The 19,635-nt window shown below is 46.3% G+C and overlaps 1 protein-coding gene across 1 annotated transcript; it reads right to left on the bottom strand.

The window, feature by feature from the left end:
* Positions 1-7,531: 7,531 nt before the first annotated feature.
* On the bottom strand, positions 7,532-9,622 carry LOC117191132 (guanylate kinase-associated protein mars-like). Its single transcript, XM_033396093.1, has 2 exons — positions 8,152-9,622; positions 7,532-8,099 (listed from the first exon to the last, which is right to left on the bottom strand). Exons 1-2 carry the CDS (start codon positions 9,491-9,493, stop codon positions 7,675-7,677), a joined length of 1,767 nt encoding a protein of 588 aa, XP_033251984.1. The 5' UTR covers positions 9,494-9,622; the 3' UTR covers positions 7,532-7,674.
* Between the last annotated feature and the right edge of the window lie 10,013 nt (positions 9,623-19,635).

Below are 19,635 nucleotides of genomic sequence, written 5' to 3'. Positions count from 1 at the left end.
TTTTAATATGTAGCAAATGGGTAGTTACCATGTAAAGAAATAAACTTAGTGGAAATTGTTGACATTTTTTATTGAAACCTTATTTTATATACAATGCCAATAAAGATGGTACTTAAAATTAGCCACTTTTATATAAAATTGATTAGATTATCGGTTAAAAATATGTGTTCAGTGCTGATAGTCGTTGCTAGCTAGTATTCAACCGAAAGCAATTTTATTCAGCTTGAATACAAATAATACGTCAGTATATTTTCGGCATATTTTGAAATTTGTGACGTAGTTTCGGTATATTTCTGAGTGTCTGTTTACCATTGCACGTATGAAAATAAAAGTGAATAATAAAAGTAAGCAAAAATAAGCATTCAACTATATCAAGTGTGTGTCAAGTGTCGAGAAAGAGAATACGTCTTTAGACAGCTGCGACAGAGCCTAACATATGTATTAATGTTCCAATCCCACCTGAACGATAGGTGGCCAGGGCTGAGGGCGACGCGCCATCTAGCGGAAGTCCAGGGAGGCTCGATGGTGTACGTGGTCATTGGGGGAGCTGGAGCCGTTACTGGGGATATAAGGAAGAGAATAGGATTAGTTATATGTATTAGTAAGGGAAAAAGGGATAAATAGGAGTGAAAATATTAGAAAACGTGGATTGGATTATGGAAATCGTAGAGCGTGGACGGAGTAACGTCGAAATTTGAAATTTTGTGCTTAAAACAGAAAGTTTGAAGTGAGTACAGAAAAGGCGGGCGATAAAATAGGTTGTAATGCAGAAAATTTTACTAACAGCCGGCAAGGAATATAGCCACCAGAACCGGGCCTGAAGGTTTCCTGGAGAGGGACACTGGAGTTCGAGAAAGTCGACTGCAGAGCAGAAGACTGCCCAACGGAACCTGAGTGAGTTCGTTCCAGTTGCGCGTGTGTGAGCCAAGTAGCGCGGGACGTGTGAAGGGGGAGGGTGAAAGAGGACGATTTAGCTGCCAGGGCGATTCTAGCCACACCGCACGATCGTTGCATCGCCTTCCAGTGCGTGCCACACGTTTGGTCTCATTCACCAAGTAAAAACCCCGAAACCCTATTCACACACACACACACGCGCACACGTATAAACGGACCTATATAAACTTAGGGCTGACCGGCCACGGCCAGCGATCGCCCGCGTCGTTTGAACTTAAAGAAAAAAACATAATCCGCACTCCAAACACCGTTCCACATTAAATGTTATTTTGTTCCGTGTGTTGTCCTTTATTTAGTAATTAGTATTAGCTTAAACCGTTTAACGTAAAATCTTGGCCATTGAAAAAAAATATGTAAAAACACCAAAACCTTTCACGAACCTAAATCTGCGATCAGCTGTTCAGTGCCAGGAGATTAGCCCTTAGTGGGTGACGCGGGGGTCCCATCAGTCCACCGTATTTGGTCGAGTGATTTGTGGAAAAATATTGTTTATTGTTTATGTCCCGGGGACCCTTAACAAGAGCTCTTGGTAGGTTAAGTCTCCGTAGGGGCCCGAGTTAAATTAACTCCCGTAAAACTGGATCCACTCATCTACACATATTCCATTACGTATGGGTGAGGGTATCCCTGTTGGTTGAACGAAATTTCAGCAGTTATTTCCTTGTTTGCCTTTGTGTCGAACGTTTTGGTGTTTCTTAGTGGTTAGTGATAATTTTGAGTATAGCTATTTATTAATGAGAAAGATGAAATTGTCAATTTACGATTATTAAAGCTTGGATATATATTGAAGCATGATGCATTAAATTTAAAATAGAGGGAGGACGCGTGCCGTAGCCATGGATTAGGCCAGCCGTTACCGTTCCAGCAGAGGGTGGCCAAAATGAACGGTGTGTTTGGTCACAGGTAGGGCGGGCGCGCGAAGTGATAACACCCAAGCTTCACCCACTTGATAGCCGTCTGTTTATGATTTTCTTTGTTGTTGTTAGGTTGTTGTTAGTTTTGATGTCCCGAGAAGTAGTATGTCTCCTTTTTTGTCTACATTTGGCGGGCAAGGGGAACTACCCAGCCCTGGGGTCGACAGCTAGCCGGCATTGCCCTCTGGGAAACAAGCCAAGTGTAACAAATGGCGCCCAAATTATTTTCGAATTCGCATGCATCTGGACTGACGCAGGTTCGGGTGGTATTACAACAAATGTCACTCGGGCTGGTAAAGGCAGATGCGGGGAATGAAAAAAAAAAAAAATGTTGTGGAGAAGACGACAGCTCGCGAAGTGCAGTTTAGCTGTCCCGGCAGAAGTCGCTGCTGCAGGCTTAAGGTGAGCGTAAAGCTGGTCCTTAATGGCGCGAGGTGATTGATGCTAGGAATGGATAGACGGAGGCAGTTAACGGATATATAAAATATGTGATAGGGACTTACGAATTACAGTTGAACATTTTGTCGCTATTCGATGTCGCAAGTGAACGTAAGTCACTGCCGTTCAACAAAAAAATAGACAGGGAGTTTGCGACGGACACATTGCCTGGTGGACTGTGATATCGAATAAATCTGTGATGGAATGTGATATTGGAATAAGTTAGAGTAAGTCATGTAGGTAAATGTTCATTGTAGTTTCGCACCTGTTTGTTTAAAACAAAGCCGCTTTCGTGCTTTTGAACCTGTTGTCTGTCTGCCGAGAGGTGGTGAGGAGTAGGTGGCCCGGGAGTCGTAAAGACAACCCGCGATGCATCTATTGTCATGGCAGATCGGTATGATGGATGACAGGAACAAATCACAAGCAAAGTGATCTCATGCACCGTGAGGCTTCTCGTTTATCGGCCATCGCTTAGAGCGATGACTAGAGTAGATGACAGGCCACACAAAGGTGGTGTTCGTAATTGTAGGATATCCGTAGGGCGACTGTCAAGTGGAGCGCAGTAACTGGAGTGGTTACTGGTCCCGGCTAGTCACGTGTCCCCCTCTTAATGAATCTTGTAAGAAGAAGAAGAACTGTTAGGAATTTTTGTTGTTAGGTTTTGTGTTGTGTTGAATGTGTTTGAAGTTTGAGTGTCTTAGGTGTCGATCGAATATACATGTATGTTATTATTTATTTATTCAAATATTTAATTGCATATATCTCGTTAACGGCGCTAGTTTGGCGCAATATTTACATCGGTATTTATTTATTTATTTATCGGAGTATTTATTGGTCCGAAGCGTGGTGCTATTTATTCTAACTAAGTATTTCTTTGGGTATTTATTTCTTTATTTATATATATTATCTTAGTTTAGGAGTTTCCCTTTTTTTTTAATATTGGTGTTGCTCGGTGCAGATGCCACAAGAAGGGGGTAGTCGACAGTATCATACGCGATCACGCGTAAACAAAACAGTGGACCAGATAGGAGAAGTGTCAGGGGCGATGTTTGATCAAGACCGGTCCAGGCCAGGTCAGAAGAATGGCCAATGTCCGATCCTACACCCACGCTTGCTTCCGAACTGGCATCAGCAGTCAACGTATCGTTGGCGCAGGCTCATGCGACACACAGGGCAGCGAACACTGACTCGATTAGTCGGGTGTTGCAGGAGGAGTTGCGTAAGGGGTTTATCGAGATGATGCACCAACTCAACGAGGTACTCCAGCCGGTTAGACAGCTGCAGCAGCAGAAGGAACCGCAGCGGGAGGAGGTTCACCACGAGCAGGAGTATCGAGGAGCAATCCCGAAAAGGAAGCCGTCTAGCACGACTGATGCGCCGATTCCGCCACCAAAACCATTTTTGGCTCGCTCGGGGCGAGGTGGTATTGGTCCGGAACCGTCTTCAGGAGTAGGACCGACCGCATCCAGTGAGCAGCATCAACGGGGTGGGCATCAAGCGCGAAATTGGCGAAACCCGATAGCACTCAGACACTCGGGTCAGGGTCGTGGCGAGGGTACGAGAGCTGGTGGGATTCCTCGAGAAGATCCGCATCCAAATCCCCCGGGTTATACACCTTGGCCACGGTGGGGCCGAGTCGAAAAATGGGACGTGACGTTCGACGGAGACAGCAACAAAATGACAGTCGAGGGTTTTGTGTTCCGAATTGAATTCTTACAAGCCCAATGCCGCTGTCCGTGGGATGAAGTTCTAAAGGGATTTCATCACCTGGTTACAGGAAACGCGCGCGAATGGTACTGGCAGTACATCCGTGATCATGGCGGTGGTGTTTGGCAGGAACTAAGGGGCGATTTAATTGCTCGTTTCCGAGGCACGGCGTCCGAGTTCGACCGCATGAGAGAACTGCGAGAAAGAATGCAGCGGTCAAACGAGAGTGTGGAAGACTTTTTCCATGTCATGAGAAAGCTCGCGTCGAGGTTGGAGATGCCACCACCTGAAAAGGAGATGGTAAAAATCGTCAAAAAGGCACTCACAGATGAGATAGCGAGTTTCGTCTACGGCTTACGGGTTTATTCCTTAGACCAACTGCGGGATGAGTGCGTGGAAATAGAGGCACATCTGAAGAGGAAGGCTCGATCTTCGTGGCGAGGAGCACCCAAAGCCACAAACTATGGTCGCGGGCCGAATGCGAACGTCAGCGAGGTCGCGCAGGATCGGTCGATTAGCGATGAAGAGGCAGAGGTCATTGAGGAAGCGCAAGTGACACAGCGTGTTCCACAGAAGTTGATTTGCTGGAACTGCGGGCAGACCGATCATGGCTTTAGGGACTGTATGGCATCGGAGAGGCGAATTTTCTGCTACCGGTGTGGAAAGCCCGATGCATATTGTCCAACCTGTCCGAATTGCGCGGGAAACGTGAAGAGGGGTTCACGCTCACAGAAGGTCCTGCGCAGAGAAAGTAGAAGAAAACGAGGGGGAACGTTGTGAGTTGCTGCGGACACCGCAACTCTACGGTTATACCCGATACTAAGTCAGTATAACTCTCCTCCGGCAGACGCCGCTAATATTAAACGACACGACAAAGAGTGCGTGCGAGAGAGACAGAAAATCAGTCTGAGCGTGACGTCGGGCGCTGCGTAGCCACTGAAAATTGATTTCTTGCTTTTGGCTACAAAAATGATCCAATCTGATCTTGATTCAGCAATTTGATAGATATGGTCATTATCTATGATTCTGCGTTTTTAGTTTTCTCGAATGTGCAATATTGTGGATGCAACAGATTTTCGTCCTTTGTGGGGGCGGAAGGGTGTGGGGCGAAATTCTGAGATATACGTTTTATAGTGAGATCTAACAGAAGTGTGGATACAAAATTTGGTTACTCTAGCCATAATAGTCTCTGAGATTTGTGGATGCCCCAGATTTTCGTCCTTTGCGGGGGCGGAAGGGGGTGTGGCGAAATTTGGACACGAAACGGTCAAGGTCCGATATCACAGGAGTGTGGATACCAAATTTGGTTGCTCTGGCTCTTATAGGTTCTGAGATCCTTGAACTCATATTTTGCAATTGGCAAAACCGACCATGAAACCTGTGTGTTAGAGAGAGACAGAGCGAGAAAGAATGAAATTGTTTTCTTGATTCTGGCTATAATAATTATACGATTTGGTTGAGATTTTACACTCTATAACATATAGTCATCCTCTACGATTCTGCGTTTTTGGTTTTATCGTATCTTTAAAAATGTGGATGCCACAGATTTTCGTCTTTTGTGGGGGCGGAAGTGGGCGGGGCGAAGATTTGAAATATTTTTGTAGCAGTGACATATCACAGAAGTCTGGATCCAAAACATCGTTGCTCTAGCTCTTATAGTCTTTGAGCACTATGCGCTGAAGGGGACGGACAGACGGACGGACGGACAGACGGACATACGGACAGACGGACGGACGGACAGACAGACATGGCTCAATCGACTCGGCTATTGATGCTGATCAAGAATATATATACTTTATGGGGTCGGAAACGATTCCTTCTGGACGTTACACACATCCACTTTTACCACAAATCTAATATACCCCAATACTCATTTTGAGTATCAGGTATAAACAGAGCAAGTGACTAAATAAAAGGCGACAAACACAAAACTACGCGCTATTCATTACGCACGGAGCAACAACAATACCCCACAAAGGACGAAAATCTGTGGCATCCACAATTTTAAAGATATGAGAAAACCAAGAACGTAGAATTGTAGAGAATGACCATATCCTTAAGACTGCGGAATCTGAATTGGATCGTATTATTATTATAGCCAGCATCAAGAAAATTTCATTTTTTCTCGCCCTGTCTCTCTCTAACACACACGTAGCATAGGCGGCTTTGCTTAGAGTAAAACATTAGCGCCTAGATCTCAGAGACTACAAAAGCTAGAGCAACCAAATTTGGTATCCACACTCCTAATATATCGGACCGAGACGAGTTTGTTTCAAAATTTCGCCACACCCCCTTCCGCCCCCGCAAAGGACGAAAATCTGGAGATATTCAAAAATCTGAGACTATTAAGGCTAGAGTAACCAAATTTGGTATCCGCACTCCTGTTAGATCTTACTATAAAACGTGTATCTCAAAATTTCACCCCACCCCCTTCCGCCCCCACAAAGGACGAAAATCTGTTGCATCCACAATATTGAACATTCGAGAAAACTAAAAACGCAGAATCATAGATAATGACCATATCTATCAGATTGCTGAATCTGGATCAGATCAGATCATTTTTATAGCCAATAGGAAAAAATCAATTTGCGGTGGCTACGCAGCGCCCGACGTCACGCTCAGACTGATTTTGTCTCTCTCGCACGCACTCTTTGTCGTGTCGTTTAATATTAGCGGCGTCTGCCGGAGGAGAGCCATACTGACTTAGTATCGGGTATAACTGTAGAGTTGCGGTGTCCGCAGCAACTCACAACGTTCCCCCTCGTTTTTTTCCTTTATTTGATTGATTGATGTACTTAATTAAAAAAAAAATATAAAACAAGGCTTTGAAATTGAAACATAGTTTTCAGAATTAAATAATACTATACATATAAATAAAAACGTAACTTTAAATAATAAATGATAGATAAACTACATAAGCTCGGTGGATGGCCTAAGACGCGGATTGCGGCTCATTTTCTGCTGGGCCCTGGTCTACGGAACGTGTTTCCCCTGAAGCTTCGATCGACATGTCCTCCTCGCAATCCTCTAGCTTATCGCCGCCAAAGGGCTCATCATCGCTAATAGTGCCTTCTTCGTAGGTGAATTTGAAGTGCCGTACATTTTTCTTTGTACTGAAAATAACTCCACGACTTTCACGCTTGCTGGTCCCTGGTTTTTTCAGAATCGACTGGCGTCCCTTATTGGGAGGGGGGGGGTATGATTAAGAGCGTTTTGTTCGGCTGCGGCCAATATAGCAGACTTGAGCAGAGCGTTGCCACCATTGGAAGGACGGCTCTCGCCTACAGACATGCGCAGGACGGTGCGAGCAGGAGAGAAGGACCGACGGTCGCGTACTACGATCACACGCTGAGTGCTGCTGCGAGATGGAGTTTGCGAGGCATCGTCCGCTGATATGGCCACCGCCTTAGCCTTTTTCATTTCAGCATGGGCCTTGCGGAGTAATTGCATCAAGTTACTGCTGGCCTTGACCTTGGGCTTAGCGTTTAAATTGTTGCCCAGCTTAGACTTTGGTTTGGCCACAGGCTTGGCTGGTATTTTCGATTCCTCAACTGCATCGGGGTCCTGCCAATTGTTCTTTTTCCATCGCTTCAAGTTATCAAAGCGCTTCGAGTTTCGTCTCCTCGCTGCCATCGTAGGGTCGATGGTTCTTGCCCGTAGCTCACGCCTCGCAACGGTCAATCAGACCGCTGAACTGCATCAATTTCTTGGTAGAGAGCAAATTTGTCTGTCCAATGGCCACATTGATCATATCTATGCCGCCCGTCTCAACCAGATGCGCCTCATTCTCCCTGCTATAGGCTTCCCACTCGCTGCACATATCTCGCAGTCGTCGAATCTCATTCTCCAGCTGTATGCGAAAGTAGAGCACCGACTCGAGGGCCCGCCGATTGGCAACAGGATACTCCTCACCGGGCAAATACATGCTGTTTCGCTTCTCACGATCACAGCGAGAGTTGACTTTACCGCGCGAGACGCTCACATATGGACTTAAGTAGTTGGGCTTCTCATCGGAAATCCTGCGAGGAGGGGTTTGCTCCGCAGCTGCCTTCAGAGTAGAATTTTCTTGTTCTTTATCATCTGGATCTGGAAACCAATAATATTACATTTTACTCCATTTTATTCCTGTTGTACTTACCCTTAGCCAGATATGGATCCAAGATCAAACTCTCTTCAGCTGCCGTTTTTATCAAAGAGTACCTAGAAAAGTCAAATTTCCGCTTCGCTTTCGAATCTCGGTGGCTGCTCATTGGACCCACTGGACTCAGATTTGAAATCTCACCCAAGGCTTCTATCATTTCTTGACTGCAATTGTTCGTCTTGCACTGCGTGAATGTGGCCAGAGCAGGGAAACTTATCTTCTCTTCCAGCGGCGTATTGGGAGGCAGTGGGAGTTCAGTGGTCCCAGCCTCAACCAACTCTCTCATCAGCTCCGGCCGATTTCGAACATTCTTTTGAAGACCTACGTACTTGCTGACGTTGCTCTTGGCCTTCATTCTGGTCGACAATTGGCTGGCAAGCTTGTTTTTTATTGCCGGCCCTTTTGCTACTGCGGTCGACTTAAATTTTCCCGCAGCTCCCCCTCCGCCGCCTCCTTGAATGGGCTTTGGTTTCACTGCTGGTATTTTTAAGGTGGGCTTACTCACGGCCGGCTTTTCGAATGGTTGCGTCCTCACATTTGGCAAATGAACAACCCCATTTGCAGAAGGTCCAACGACCAAATCCGCTGCCTTGGGCTTTGGGCCTGCTGTAGGCTTCAAGGGCAATGCACGTGAAGGTGCAGGCTTCACTGTGGCTGGCTGGACATTCCTTGCTGATGTTTGATGTTTCATGTTTGATGTTTGGGTCTTCACAGTGACCGGTTGAGGACGCGACGTTGCATGTTGCAGCTTTGCCATGGTTGCCGCAGGCTGAGCGCGCAATCTGGATGGATGACCCTGGGTACGCAATTGGGTTGCCAAAGGCTGTTTCCTCTCCGCTGCCGTCTGCGTACACTGAGTTTTTTTTGACAAAACATATAAGGAGTGCCTTTTTGGCGGCACAAATGCCGGAGCGTTCTCCTGCTCTTTCTGGGGGTTTGTCGCAGGTGTAAGTGTTTCGGTTTTATATGTGCACATCTTTTGACCACGACGAGCAATTTGCTCGTTCTTTGTTTGTTCCTTCCTGGCAGCCTTCCAATCCACGAAGCGCTTTATGTAAAGGTCCCGGGTGGAGTTCCTCTGCTGCTGAGGCAGCTCTGGTTTTCGATTCTCCTTAGGAGGTGCGACATAGGTAAGGCGTGGCTGCGCCTCCTCTGAGGGCGGTATAGGTGCCGCACGCTTGACGGGAGTTGGACTAACACTAATAATGCGGTTGCTTTGAAAACGATCCTCGCGCTGTTTTGCACGCGCCGCATTCTGGAGTTCCCGTTTCTGCTCATCGAAATTGCGTGGGCTGAAAGCAAGTGATTGCTGTTTATATAATTCCCTGTGGCGCTGCATTATGACGTCGAGCAGTAATTATTTAGGAGTTTAAAAAAAATGGAGGGACGCTTCTTAAGAATGGCGCCTTTTCAGCGTGCCATACCGATGAAAAAACGAACTTAGCCCACTTAAGCCCCTTTTTTTAAACTGGATAACAACTCGAGTTAGACCGCGGAAAATAATACTAATAATAATAATATTTACCTCTTTTTTACCTGGCAAGGAAACTTTTTTTGATAGATTGGGGACTTGGAATTTGTTTAACAATTTAATCTGGTATTTTGTATGCAGTTTTTTTAAAGGTAGTGCTTTTTTTACACAATAATTTTTAGCGGTATATTTTTCAAAATTTTCACTTTGAAAACTCGTGAAAATTCTAAACAAATCCAATAAGAATGACTAGCAAAAGTTGGAAACTATTTTAGAAAAATAATCCATCAATCGGATAAACTTCATGTTCAGCTATAAAGTCCTAGCAAGCTAATAATATCAAATCACAGAACGATTAGCCCATTGTATGCCAAAGGGGTATTTTAATATTGCACCGAAAATAGTGAAAATCGTGGATATAGTGGGTTTTTTTTTGTGAGTAAAAGAAGGGATAGGAGGTATCTACAATGACTGTTTAAATAGAGGGGTCTTAAGTGGGTATATGTGGCATATTTCAGACCGTATATTTTATCGCCAAGTCACTTAGTACACTAATTTTCTTGCCACAATGTCTGGCTCACACACCTTGCAAAATATAAAAATACTTTCCATAGTATTTTCCAGTATATTAAGGTTATGCACTCACCCTCTTGGCCAATGCCCCAATGTAGAAGTCGTGTAAAAATACAATTTAGAGCCACATCGATTATTAATGCGGGAAATCATCGAAATCTTGATCACTTGCTATCAAAATCCCAATGTTTTCAAAAATATAAAAAAAAGGAATGTAAAAATATGCATAACGGGGGTTTTTCACACTGGCGCTTCCATGGGGCTTATATGGAAAAGAACGGTCCAACAATTTTGAAAAGTACACATATTCCCCTTTATAAAAATGATTTTAATATGTAGCAAATGGGTAGTTACCATGTAAAGAAATAAACTTAGTGGAAATTGTTGACATTTTTTATTGAAACCTTATTTTATATACAATGCCAATAAAGATGGTACTTAAAATTAGCCACTTTTATATAAAATTGATTAGATTATCGGTTAAAAATATGTGTTCAGTGCTGATAGTCGTTGCTAGCTAGTATTCAACCGAAAGCAATTTTATTCAGCTTGAATACAAATAATACGTCAGTATATTTTCGGCATATTTTGAAATTTGTGACGTAGTTTCGGTATATTTCTGAGTGTCTGTTTACCATTGCACGTATGAAAATAAAAGTGAATAATAAAAGTAAGCAAAAATAAGCATTCAACTATATCAAGTGTGTGTCAAGTGTCGAGAAAGAGAATACGTCTTTAGACAGCTGCGACAGAGCCTAACATATGTATTAATGTTCCAATCCCACCTGAACGATAGGTGGCCAGGGCTGAGGGCGACGCGCCATCTAGCGGAAGTCCAGGGAGGCTCGATGGTGTACGTGGTCATTGGGGGGAGCTGGAGCCGTTACTGGGGATATAAGGAAGAGAATAGGATTAGTTATATGTATTAGTAAGGGAAAAAGGGATAAATAGGAGTGAAAATATTAGAAAACGTGGATTGGATTATGGAAATCGTAGAGCGTGGACGGAGTAACGTCGAAATTTGAAATTTTGTGCTTAAAACAGAAAGTTTGAAGTGAGTACAGAAAAGGCGGGCGATAAAATAGGTTGTAATGCAGAAAATTTTACTAACAGCCGGCAAGGAATATAGCCACCAGAACCGGGCCTGAAGGTTTCCTGGAGAGGGACACTGGAGTTCGAGAAAGTCGACTGCAGAGCAGAAGACTGCCCAACGGAACCTGAGTGAGTTCGTTCCAGTTGCGCGTGTGTGAGCCAAGTAGCGCGGGACGTGTGAAGGGGGAGGGTGAAAGAGGACGATTTAGCTGCCAGGGCGATTCTAGCCACACCGCACGATCGTTGCATCGCCTTCCAGTGCGTGCCACACGTTTGGTCTCATTCACCAAGTAAAAACCCCGAAACCCTATTCACACACACACACACGCGCACACGTATAAACGGACCTATATAAACTTAGGGCTGACCGGCCACGGCCAGCGATCGCCCGCGTCGTTTGAACTTAAAGAAAAAAACATAATCCGCACTCCAAACACCGTTCCACATTAAATGTTATTTTGTTCCGTGTGTTGTCCTTTATTTAGTAATTAGTATTAGCTTAAACCGTTTAACGTAAAATCTTGGCCATTGAAAAAAAATATGTAAAAACACCAAAACCTTTCACGAACCTAAATCTGCGATCAGCTGTTCAGTGCCAGGAGATTAGCCCTTAGTGGGTGACGCGGGGGTCCCATCAGTCCACCGTATTTGGTCGAGTGATTTGTGGAAAAATATTGTTTATTGTTTATGTCCCGGGGACCCTTAACAAGAGCTCTTGGTAGGTTAAGTCTCCGTAGGGGCCCGAGTTAAATTAACTCCCGTAAAACTGGATCCACTCATCTACACATATTCCATTACGTATGGGTGAGGGTATCCCTGTTGGTTGAACGAAATTTCAGCAGTTATTTCCTTGTTTGCCTTTGTGTCGAACGTTTTGGTGTTTCTTAGTGGTTAGTGATAATTTTGAGTATAGCTATTTATTAATGAGAAAGATGAAATTGTCAATTTACGATTATTAAAGCTTGGATATATATTGAAGCATGATGCATTAAATTTAAAATAGAGGGAGGACGCGTGGCGTAGCCATGGATTAGGCCAGCCGTTACCGTTCCAGCAGAGGGTGGCCAAAATGAACGGTGTGTTTGGTCACAGGTAGGGCGGGCGCGCGAAGTGATAACACCCAAGCTTCACCCACTTGATAGCCGTCTGTTTATGATTTTCTTTGTTGTTGTTAGGTTGTTGTTAGTTTTGATGTCCCGAGAAGTAGTATGTCTCCTTTTTTGTCTACATTTGGCGGGCAAGGGGAACTACCCAGCCCTGGGGTCGACAGCTAGCCGGCATTGCCCTCTGGGAAACAAGCCAAGTGTAACAAATGGCGCCCAAATTATTTTCGAATTCGCATGCATCTGGACTGACGCAGGTTCGGGTGGTATTACAACAAATGTCACTCGGGCTGGTAAAGGCAGATGCGGGGAATGAAAAAAAAAAAAAAATGTTGTGGAGAAGACGACAGCTCGCGAAGTGCAGTTTAGCTGTCCCGGCAGAAGTCGCTGCTGCAGGCTTAAGGTGAGCGTAAAGCTGGTCCTTAATGGCGCGAGGTGATTGATGCTAGGAATGGATAGACGGAGGCAGTTAACGGATATATAAAATATGTGATAGGGACTTACGAATTACAGTTGAACATTTTGTCGCTATTCGATGTCGCAAGTGAACGTAAGTCACTGCCGTTCAACAAAAAAATGGACAGGGAGTTTGCGACGGACACATTGCCTGGTGGACTGTGATATCGAATAAATCTGTGATGGAATGTGATATTGGAATAAGTTAGAGTAAGTCATGTAGGTAAATGTTCATTGTAGTTTCGCACCTGTTTGTTTAAAACAAAGCCGCTTTCGTGCTTTTGAACCTGTTGTCTGTCTGCCGAGAGGTGGTGAGGAGTAGGTGGCCCGGGAGTCGTAAAGACAACCCGCGATGCATCTATTGTCATGGCAGATCGGTATGATGGATGACAGGAACAAATCACAAGCAAAGTGAGCTCATGCACCGTGAGGCTTCTCGTTTATCGGCCATCGCTTAGAGCGATGACTAGAGTAGATGACAGGCCACACAAAGGTGGTGTTCGTAATTGTAGGATATCCGTAGGGCGACTGTCAAGTGGAGCGCAGTAACTGGAGTGGTTACTGGTCCCGGCTAGTCACGTGTCCCCCTCTTAATGAATCTTGTAAGAAGAAGAAGAACTGTTAGGAATTTTTGTTGTTAGGTTTTGTGTTGTGTTGAATGTGTTTGAAGTTTGAGTGTCTTAGGTGTCGATCGAATATACATGTATGTTATTATTTATTTATTCAAATATTTAATTGCATATATCTCGTTAACGGCGCTAGTTTGGCGCAATATTTATATCGGTATTTATTTATTTATTTATCGGAGTATTTATTGGTCCGAAGCGTGGTGCTATTTATTCTAACTAAGTATTTCTTTGGGTATTTATTTCTTTATTTATATATATTATCTTAGTTTAGGAGTTTCCCTTTTTTTTTAATATTGGTGTTGCTCGGTGCAGATGCCACAAGAAGGGGGTAGTCGACAGTATCATACGCGATCACGCGTAAACAAAACAGTGGACCAGATAGGAGAAGTGTCAGGGGCGATGTTTGATCAAGACCGGTCCAGGCCAGGTCAGAAGAATGGCCAATGTCCGATCCTACACCCCCGCTTGCTTCCGAACTGGCATCAGCAGTCAACGTATCGTTGGCGCAGGCTCATGCGACACACAGGGCAGCGAACACTGACTCGATTAGTCGGGTGTTGCAGGAGGAGTTGCGTAAGGGGTTTATCGAGATGATGCACCAACTCAACGAGGTACTCCAGCCGGTTAGACAGCTGCAGCAGCAGAAGGAACCGCAGCGGGAGGAGGTTCACCACGAGCAGGAGTATCGAGGAGCAATCCCGAAAAGGAAGCCGTCTAGCACGACTGATGCGCCGATTCCGCCACCAAAACCATTTTTGGCTCGCTCGGGCGAGGTGGTATTGGTCCGGAACCGTCTTCAGGAGTAGGACCGACCGCATCCAGTGAGCAGCATCAACGGGGTGGGCATCAAGCGCGAAATTGGCGAAACCCGATAGCACTCAGACACTCGGGTCAGGGTCGTGGCGAGGGTACGAGAGCTGGTGGGATTCCTCGAGAAGATCCGCATCCAAATCCCCCGGGTTATACACCTTGGCCACGGTGGGGCCGAGTCGAAAAATGGGACGTGACGTTCGACGGAGACAGCAACAAAATGACAGTCGAGGGTTTTGTGTTCCGAATTGAATTCTTACAAGCCCAATGCCGCTGTCCGTGGGATGAAGTTCTAAAGGGATTTCATCACCTGGTTACAGGAAACGCGCGCGAATGGTACTGGCAGTACATCCGTGATCATGGCGGTGGTGTTTGGCAGGAACTAAGGGGCGATTTAATTGCTCGTTTCCGAGGCACGGCGTCCGAGTTCGACCGCATGAGAGAACTGCGAGAAAGAATGCAGCGGTCAAACGAGAGTGTGGAAGACTTTTTCCATGTCATGAGAAAGCTCGCGTCGAGGTTGGAGATGCCACCACCTGAAAAGGAGATGGTAAAAATCGTCAAAAAGGCACTCACAGATGAGATAGCGAGTTTCGTCTACGGCTTACGGGTTTATTCCTTAGACCAACTGCGGGATGAGTGCGTGGAAATAGAGGCACATCTGAAGAGGAAGGCTCGATCTTCGTGGCGAGGAGCACCCAAAGCCACAAACTATGGTCGCGGGCCGAATGCGAACGTCAGCGAGGTCGCGCAGGATCGGTCGATTAGCGATGAAGAGGCAGAGGTCATTGAGGAAGCGCAAGTGACACAGCGTGTTCCACAGAAGTTGATTTGCTGGAACTGCGGGCAGACCGATCATGGCTTTAGGGACTGTATGGCATCGGAGAGGCGAATTTTCTGCTACCGGTGTGGAAAGCCCGATGCATATTGTCCAACCTGTCCGAATTGCGCGGGAAACGTGAAGAGGGGTTCACGCTCACAGAAGGTCCTGCGCAGAGAAAGTAGAAGAAAATAAAAATGAATTAGATAGACGTAAATTGCATGCTAGGTTAAGGAACTTATCATATGAAGAGCGCTTAAGAAATTATTTAGAAACCAGAAATATAATATTTTCTGAACTACGAGTGGATGGTATGCGAGCACTGTCGGTGCGGGTGAGAAAGGCGAGATCCCGTTTGAAGCAAAGGCGAGCTATGAGGAGGCAGGTGATTGCTTCAGTAAAGCGTTGGTGCAAGAAAGACCCGAGAGATTTCGCAGAAATCTCTATAATGGGCGAGTCCGTGCGAGGCCTGTTGGATTCAGGCGCTACACACAGCATGCTAGGGTGTAATGGTCAGGAATTCCTGGAGAAGCTGGGCGCGGAGGCTCGTCGAGATTCTTCTATAGTGAAGGTAGCGAATGGGGAAGATCGCGCAATCGTTGGCCGAGTAGAATTACCGGTGAAATACAAGGGAGAGGTAAAAAGATTAACGTTTTTCGTATGCCCTTTCTTGGAACAGGAAATTTACTTGGGGGTAGACTTTTGGCGGGTATTCTCATTGGCTCCTGAGGTGATGGGAGAAGGTCCAGTAGGGGCATCTCACAGATTAGTGGAAGAAGTGCTGGCTGATCAAGTCGCTCACTATGTGGAAGGCCCGGAGAAGGAGATAGTGCAGGAAGAATGGGAGTTGTCAGAAGAGCAAAGGGCAGCCTTGGATCAGGTGAAGGCAGAGTTTCTGACTTTCGAAGCCGTAGGCCTGGGGAGGACGTCGAGAGAGACTCACAAAATTCAGTTGGTGGAGAAGGCCGAGCCTGTGAAGGATCGACATTACCCGCTGTCGCCAGCGATGCAGGAAGTGGTGTGTGGTGAGGTGGACAAAATGCTGGCTTTGGTGCCGGGACAGCCTCAGTACCAGTTCCGTATGATGCCCTTTGGCCTCTGCAACGCCGCACAACGCCTATGTAGACTGGTCGATAAGGTAATTCCGGTTGAGACGCGTTCAAACGTCTATGCGTATCTCGACGACTTGCTGATTATAGCTGAGGACTTCCAAACGCACGTGAAGATTCTGCGACAGGTTGCCGAGCGTCTACGAGAAGCAAATTTAACGATAGGGCTGAGCAAATCTAATTTTTGCTATAAAAACATTAAATACCTGGGATTTATAGTGGGAGGAGGAGCGCTGAAGATGGATCCGGATCGTGTGTCGGCCATTTTGCGCATTCCCGAGCCGCGATCTGTTCGAGAATTGCGTAGTTTCCTGGGAACTGCGGGCTGGTACCGGCGCTTTATGAAAACCTATGCTGAGATGGCCGGTCCGCTCACAGACGCCCTGAAAAAGTCGGGAAATGGAAAGTTTAAATTGACGGAGGAGGCAAAACGAGCCATGGGGGAGCTAAAAGCTGCACTCACCTCGGCACCAGTCCTGGTACACGCGGATTTCAAGCGGCACTTCTACATACAGTGCGACGCCTCACATTATGGAGTAGGAGCCGTACTCTTCCAAAGGGATGACGAGCAGAACGAGAGGCCCATAGCGTTTTTCTCTGCCAAACTGAATTGCCACCAAAAAAACTACTCGGTGACAGAGAAGGAGTGTCTGGCAGCCCTCATGGCGATCTTTAAGTTCCGTCCGTACGTAGAGCTTATGCCGTTTACAGTCATAACTGACCACGCCAGTCTCAAATGGCTCATGACCATGAAGAACCTGGATGGTCGCTTAGCTCGTTGGTCCCTTCAACTGCAGGCCTTCGATTTCGGCATAGAACACCGGAAAGGAGCGGACAATGTAGTGGCAGATACATTGTCACGCAGTATTGAAGAGCTGGAAGTGGATCCGAGTAGTATCCTGGGTTTTGAAACGGTGGAGTTTGAATCTGGAGAATATCAGGAGTTAAGGAAGGAAATAACAGAGAACCAAGACCGCTTACCTGATCTCCAGATTGTTGACGGCATGATATTCAAGCGCATGCGCTTTGAACGATTGGATGATCAACTGGAGGGCGCCGTCTGGAAATTGTGGGTTCCGAGTTCGCTGACGGCCGCGTTGATAGACAAAGCACATTCGGAAGAGAAGACAGCGCACGGAGGAATCGCGAAAACCTTGCACTTATTGCGTAGGCAGTTTTACTGGCCGAACATGGCGATAGAGGTGCGGGATTATATCCGACGGTGCACCGTGTGCAAGGAGTCGAAAGCGCCGAATTATCGGATGCAGGTCGGGATGGGGCAAGAAGTGGTCACTGAGCGCCCGTTCCAAAAACTTTATATTGATTTTTTGGGCAAATATCCGCGGTCAAAGAACGGTCAGGCGAGGATATTTATTGTAGTTGACCAGTTCTCTAAGTTCACATTCCTAAAGACCATGACCAAGGCCACAGCAAAGGAAGTTGTAAGATTCCTCGTTCACGAGGTGTTTTACAAGTTTGGAGTGCCGGAGATGATTCACTCGGACAATGGGGCTCAGTTCGTCTCGAAAACTTTTAAGGAGATGACCGATGCATTCGGAGTCACTCATATGAGGACGCCAGTGTATTCTCCGCAGAGTAACGCAGCCGAACGCGTGAATCGCACAGTACTCAGCGCGATTCGGGCGTATCTGGAAGACGATCACCGGGACTGGGATGTGCATCTGCCGGAGATAGAACTGGCTATTAGGAACTCGGTTCACGAGGCAACAGGCGTAACACCATTCTTTGCAGTCTTCGGGCAGCAAATGTATTTGCATGGGTCATGCTACAAGCTGGCAAAGCGACAGCGGTCAATCGGCGAGCATGACATATCGCTGCTGGAGGGTCAGGACAAGCGACAACTCATCCAAGAGAGGATTCGCGCTAGTTTACATCAGGCATACGAGCGTAGTAGGGTAAGATACAACCAGCGAGCTCGGGTGTTTTACGCGAGGCCGGGACAAGAGGTATTCCGCCGAAATTTTGTCCTTAGTGACTTCGGAAAAGGCTTTAATGCCAAGTTCGCGCGCAAATTCATCCGATGCCGGGTAGTGAAGCCAGTAGGAGAGAACGCGTATGCTCTGGAGGACCTTAACGGCCGTCCCATAGGAGTGTACCACGCCAAAGACCTGAGAATGTAGTGAGTTGTGGGTGTGGCCTACGTTGGGCGCGGCAGAAGAATGCAGGGCACGCCGGCGTGTGCTCAATAGTGTTCCGGAATCCGGTGGGCATGCCCACGCGTATGTTGTCCCTCCTGGGACTGACGACATACTCGTGGTGGTGTTCCAGTCCCACCTGAACGATAGGTGGCCAGGGCTGAGGGCGACGCGCCATCCAGCGGAAGTCCAGGGAGGCTCGATGGTGTATGGGGACATCGGGGGGAGCTGGAGCCGTCACTGGGGATATAAGGAAGAGAATAGGATTAGTTATATGTATTAGTAAGGGAAAAAGGGATAAATAGGAGTGAAAATATTAGAAAACGTGGATTGGATTATAGAAATCGTGGAGCGTGGACGGAGTAACGTCGAAATTTGAAATTTTGTGCTTAAAACAGAAAGTTTGAAGTGAGTACAGAAAAGGCGGGCGATAAAATAGGTTGTAATGCAGAAAATTTTACTAACAGCCGGCAAGGAATATAGCCACCAGAACCGGGCCTGAAGGTTTCCTGGAGAGGGACACTGGAGTTCGAGAAAGTCGACTGCAGAGCAGAAGACTGCCCAACGGAACCTGAGTGAGTTCGTTCCAGTTGCGCGTGTGTGAGCCAAGTAGCGCGGGACGTGTGAAGGGGAGGGTGAAAGAGGACGATTTAGCTGCCAGGGCGATTCTAGCCACACCGCACGATCGTTGCATCGCCTTCCAGTGCGTGCCACACGTTTGGTCTCATTCACCAAGTAAAAACCCCGAAACCCTATTCACACACACACACACGCGCACACGTATAAACGGACCTATATAAATTTAGGGCTGACCGGCCACGGCCAGCGATCCCCGCGTCGTTTGAACTTAAAGAAAAAAACATAATCCGGACTCCAAACACCGTTCCACATTAAATGTTATTTTGTTCCGTGTGTTGTCCTTTATTTAGTAATTAGTATTAGCTTAAACCGTTTACCGTAAAATCTTGGCCATTGAAAAAAAATATGTAAAAACACCAAAACCTTTCACGAACCTAAATCTGCGATCAGCTGTTCAGTGCCAGGAGATTAACCCTTAGTGGGTGACGCGGGGGTCCCATCAGTCCACCGTATTTGGTCGAGTGATTTGTGGAAAAATATTGTTTATTGTTTATGTCCCGGGGACCCTTAACAAGAGCTCTTGGTAGGTTAAGTCTCCGTAGGGGCCCGAGTTAAATTAACTCCCGTAAAACTGGATCCACTCATCTACACATATTCCATTACGTATGGGTGAGGGTATCCCT

This window comes from Drosophila miranda (assembly GCF_003369915.1).
Source record: "Drosophila miranda strain MSH22 chromosome Y unlocalized genomic scaffold, D.miranda_PacBio2.1 Contig_Y1_pilon, whole genome shotgun sequence".
NCBI classification, from domain to species: domain Eukaryota; kingdom Metazoa; phylum Arthropoda; class Insecta; order Diptera; family Drosophilidae; genus Drosophila; species Drosophila miranda.
This window is presented reverse-complemented; position numbering and strand designations above follow the sequence as displayed.

Coding starts and splice junctions, on each gene's coding strand:
- LOC117191132 (XM_033396093.1), bottom strand. CDS start 9,493: ATGCAGCGCCACAGGGAATTATATAAACAGCAATCACTTGCTTTCAGC. Junction 8,100..8,151: donor GGATCCATATCTGGCTAAGG/GTAAGTACAACA, acceptor ATTGGTTTCCAG/ATCCAGATGATAAAGAACAA.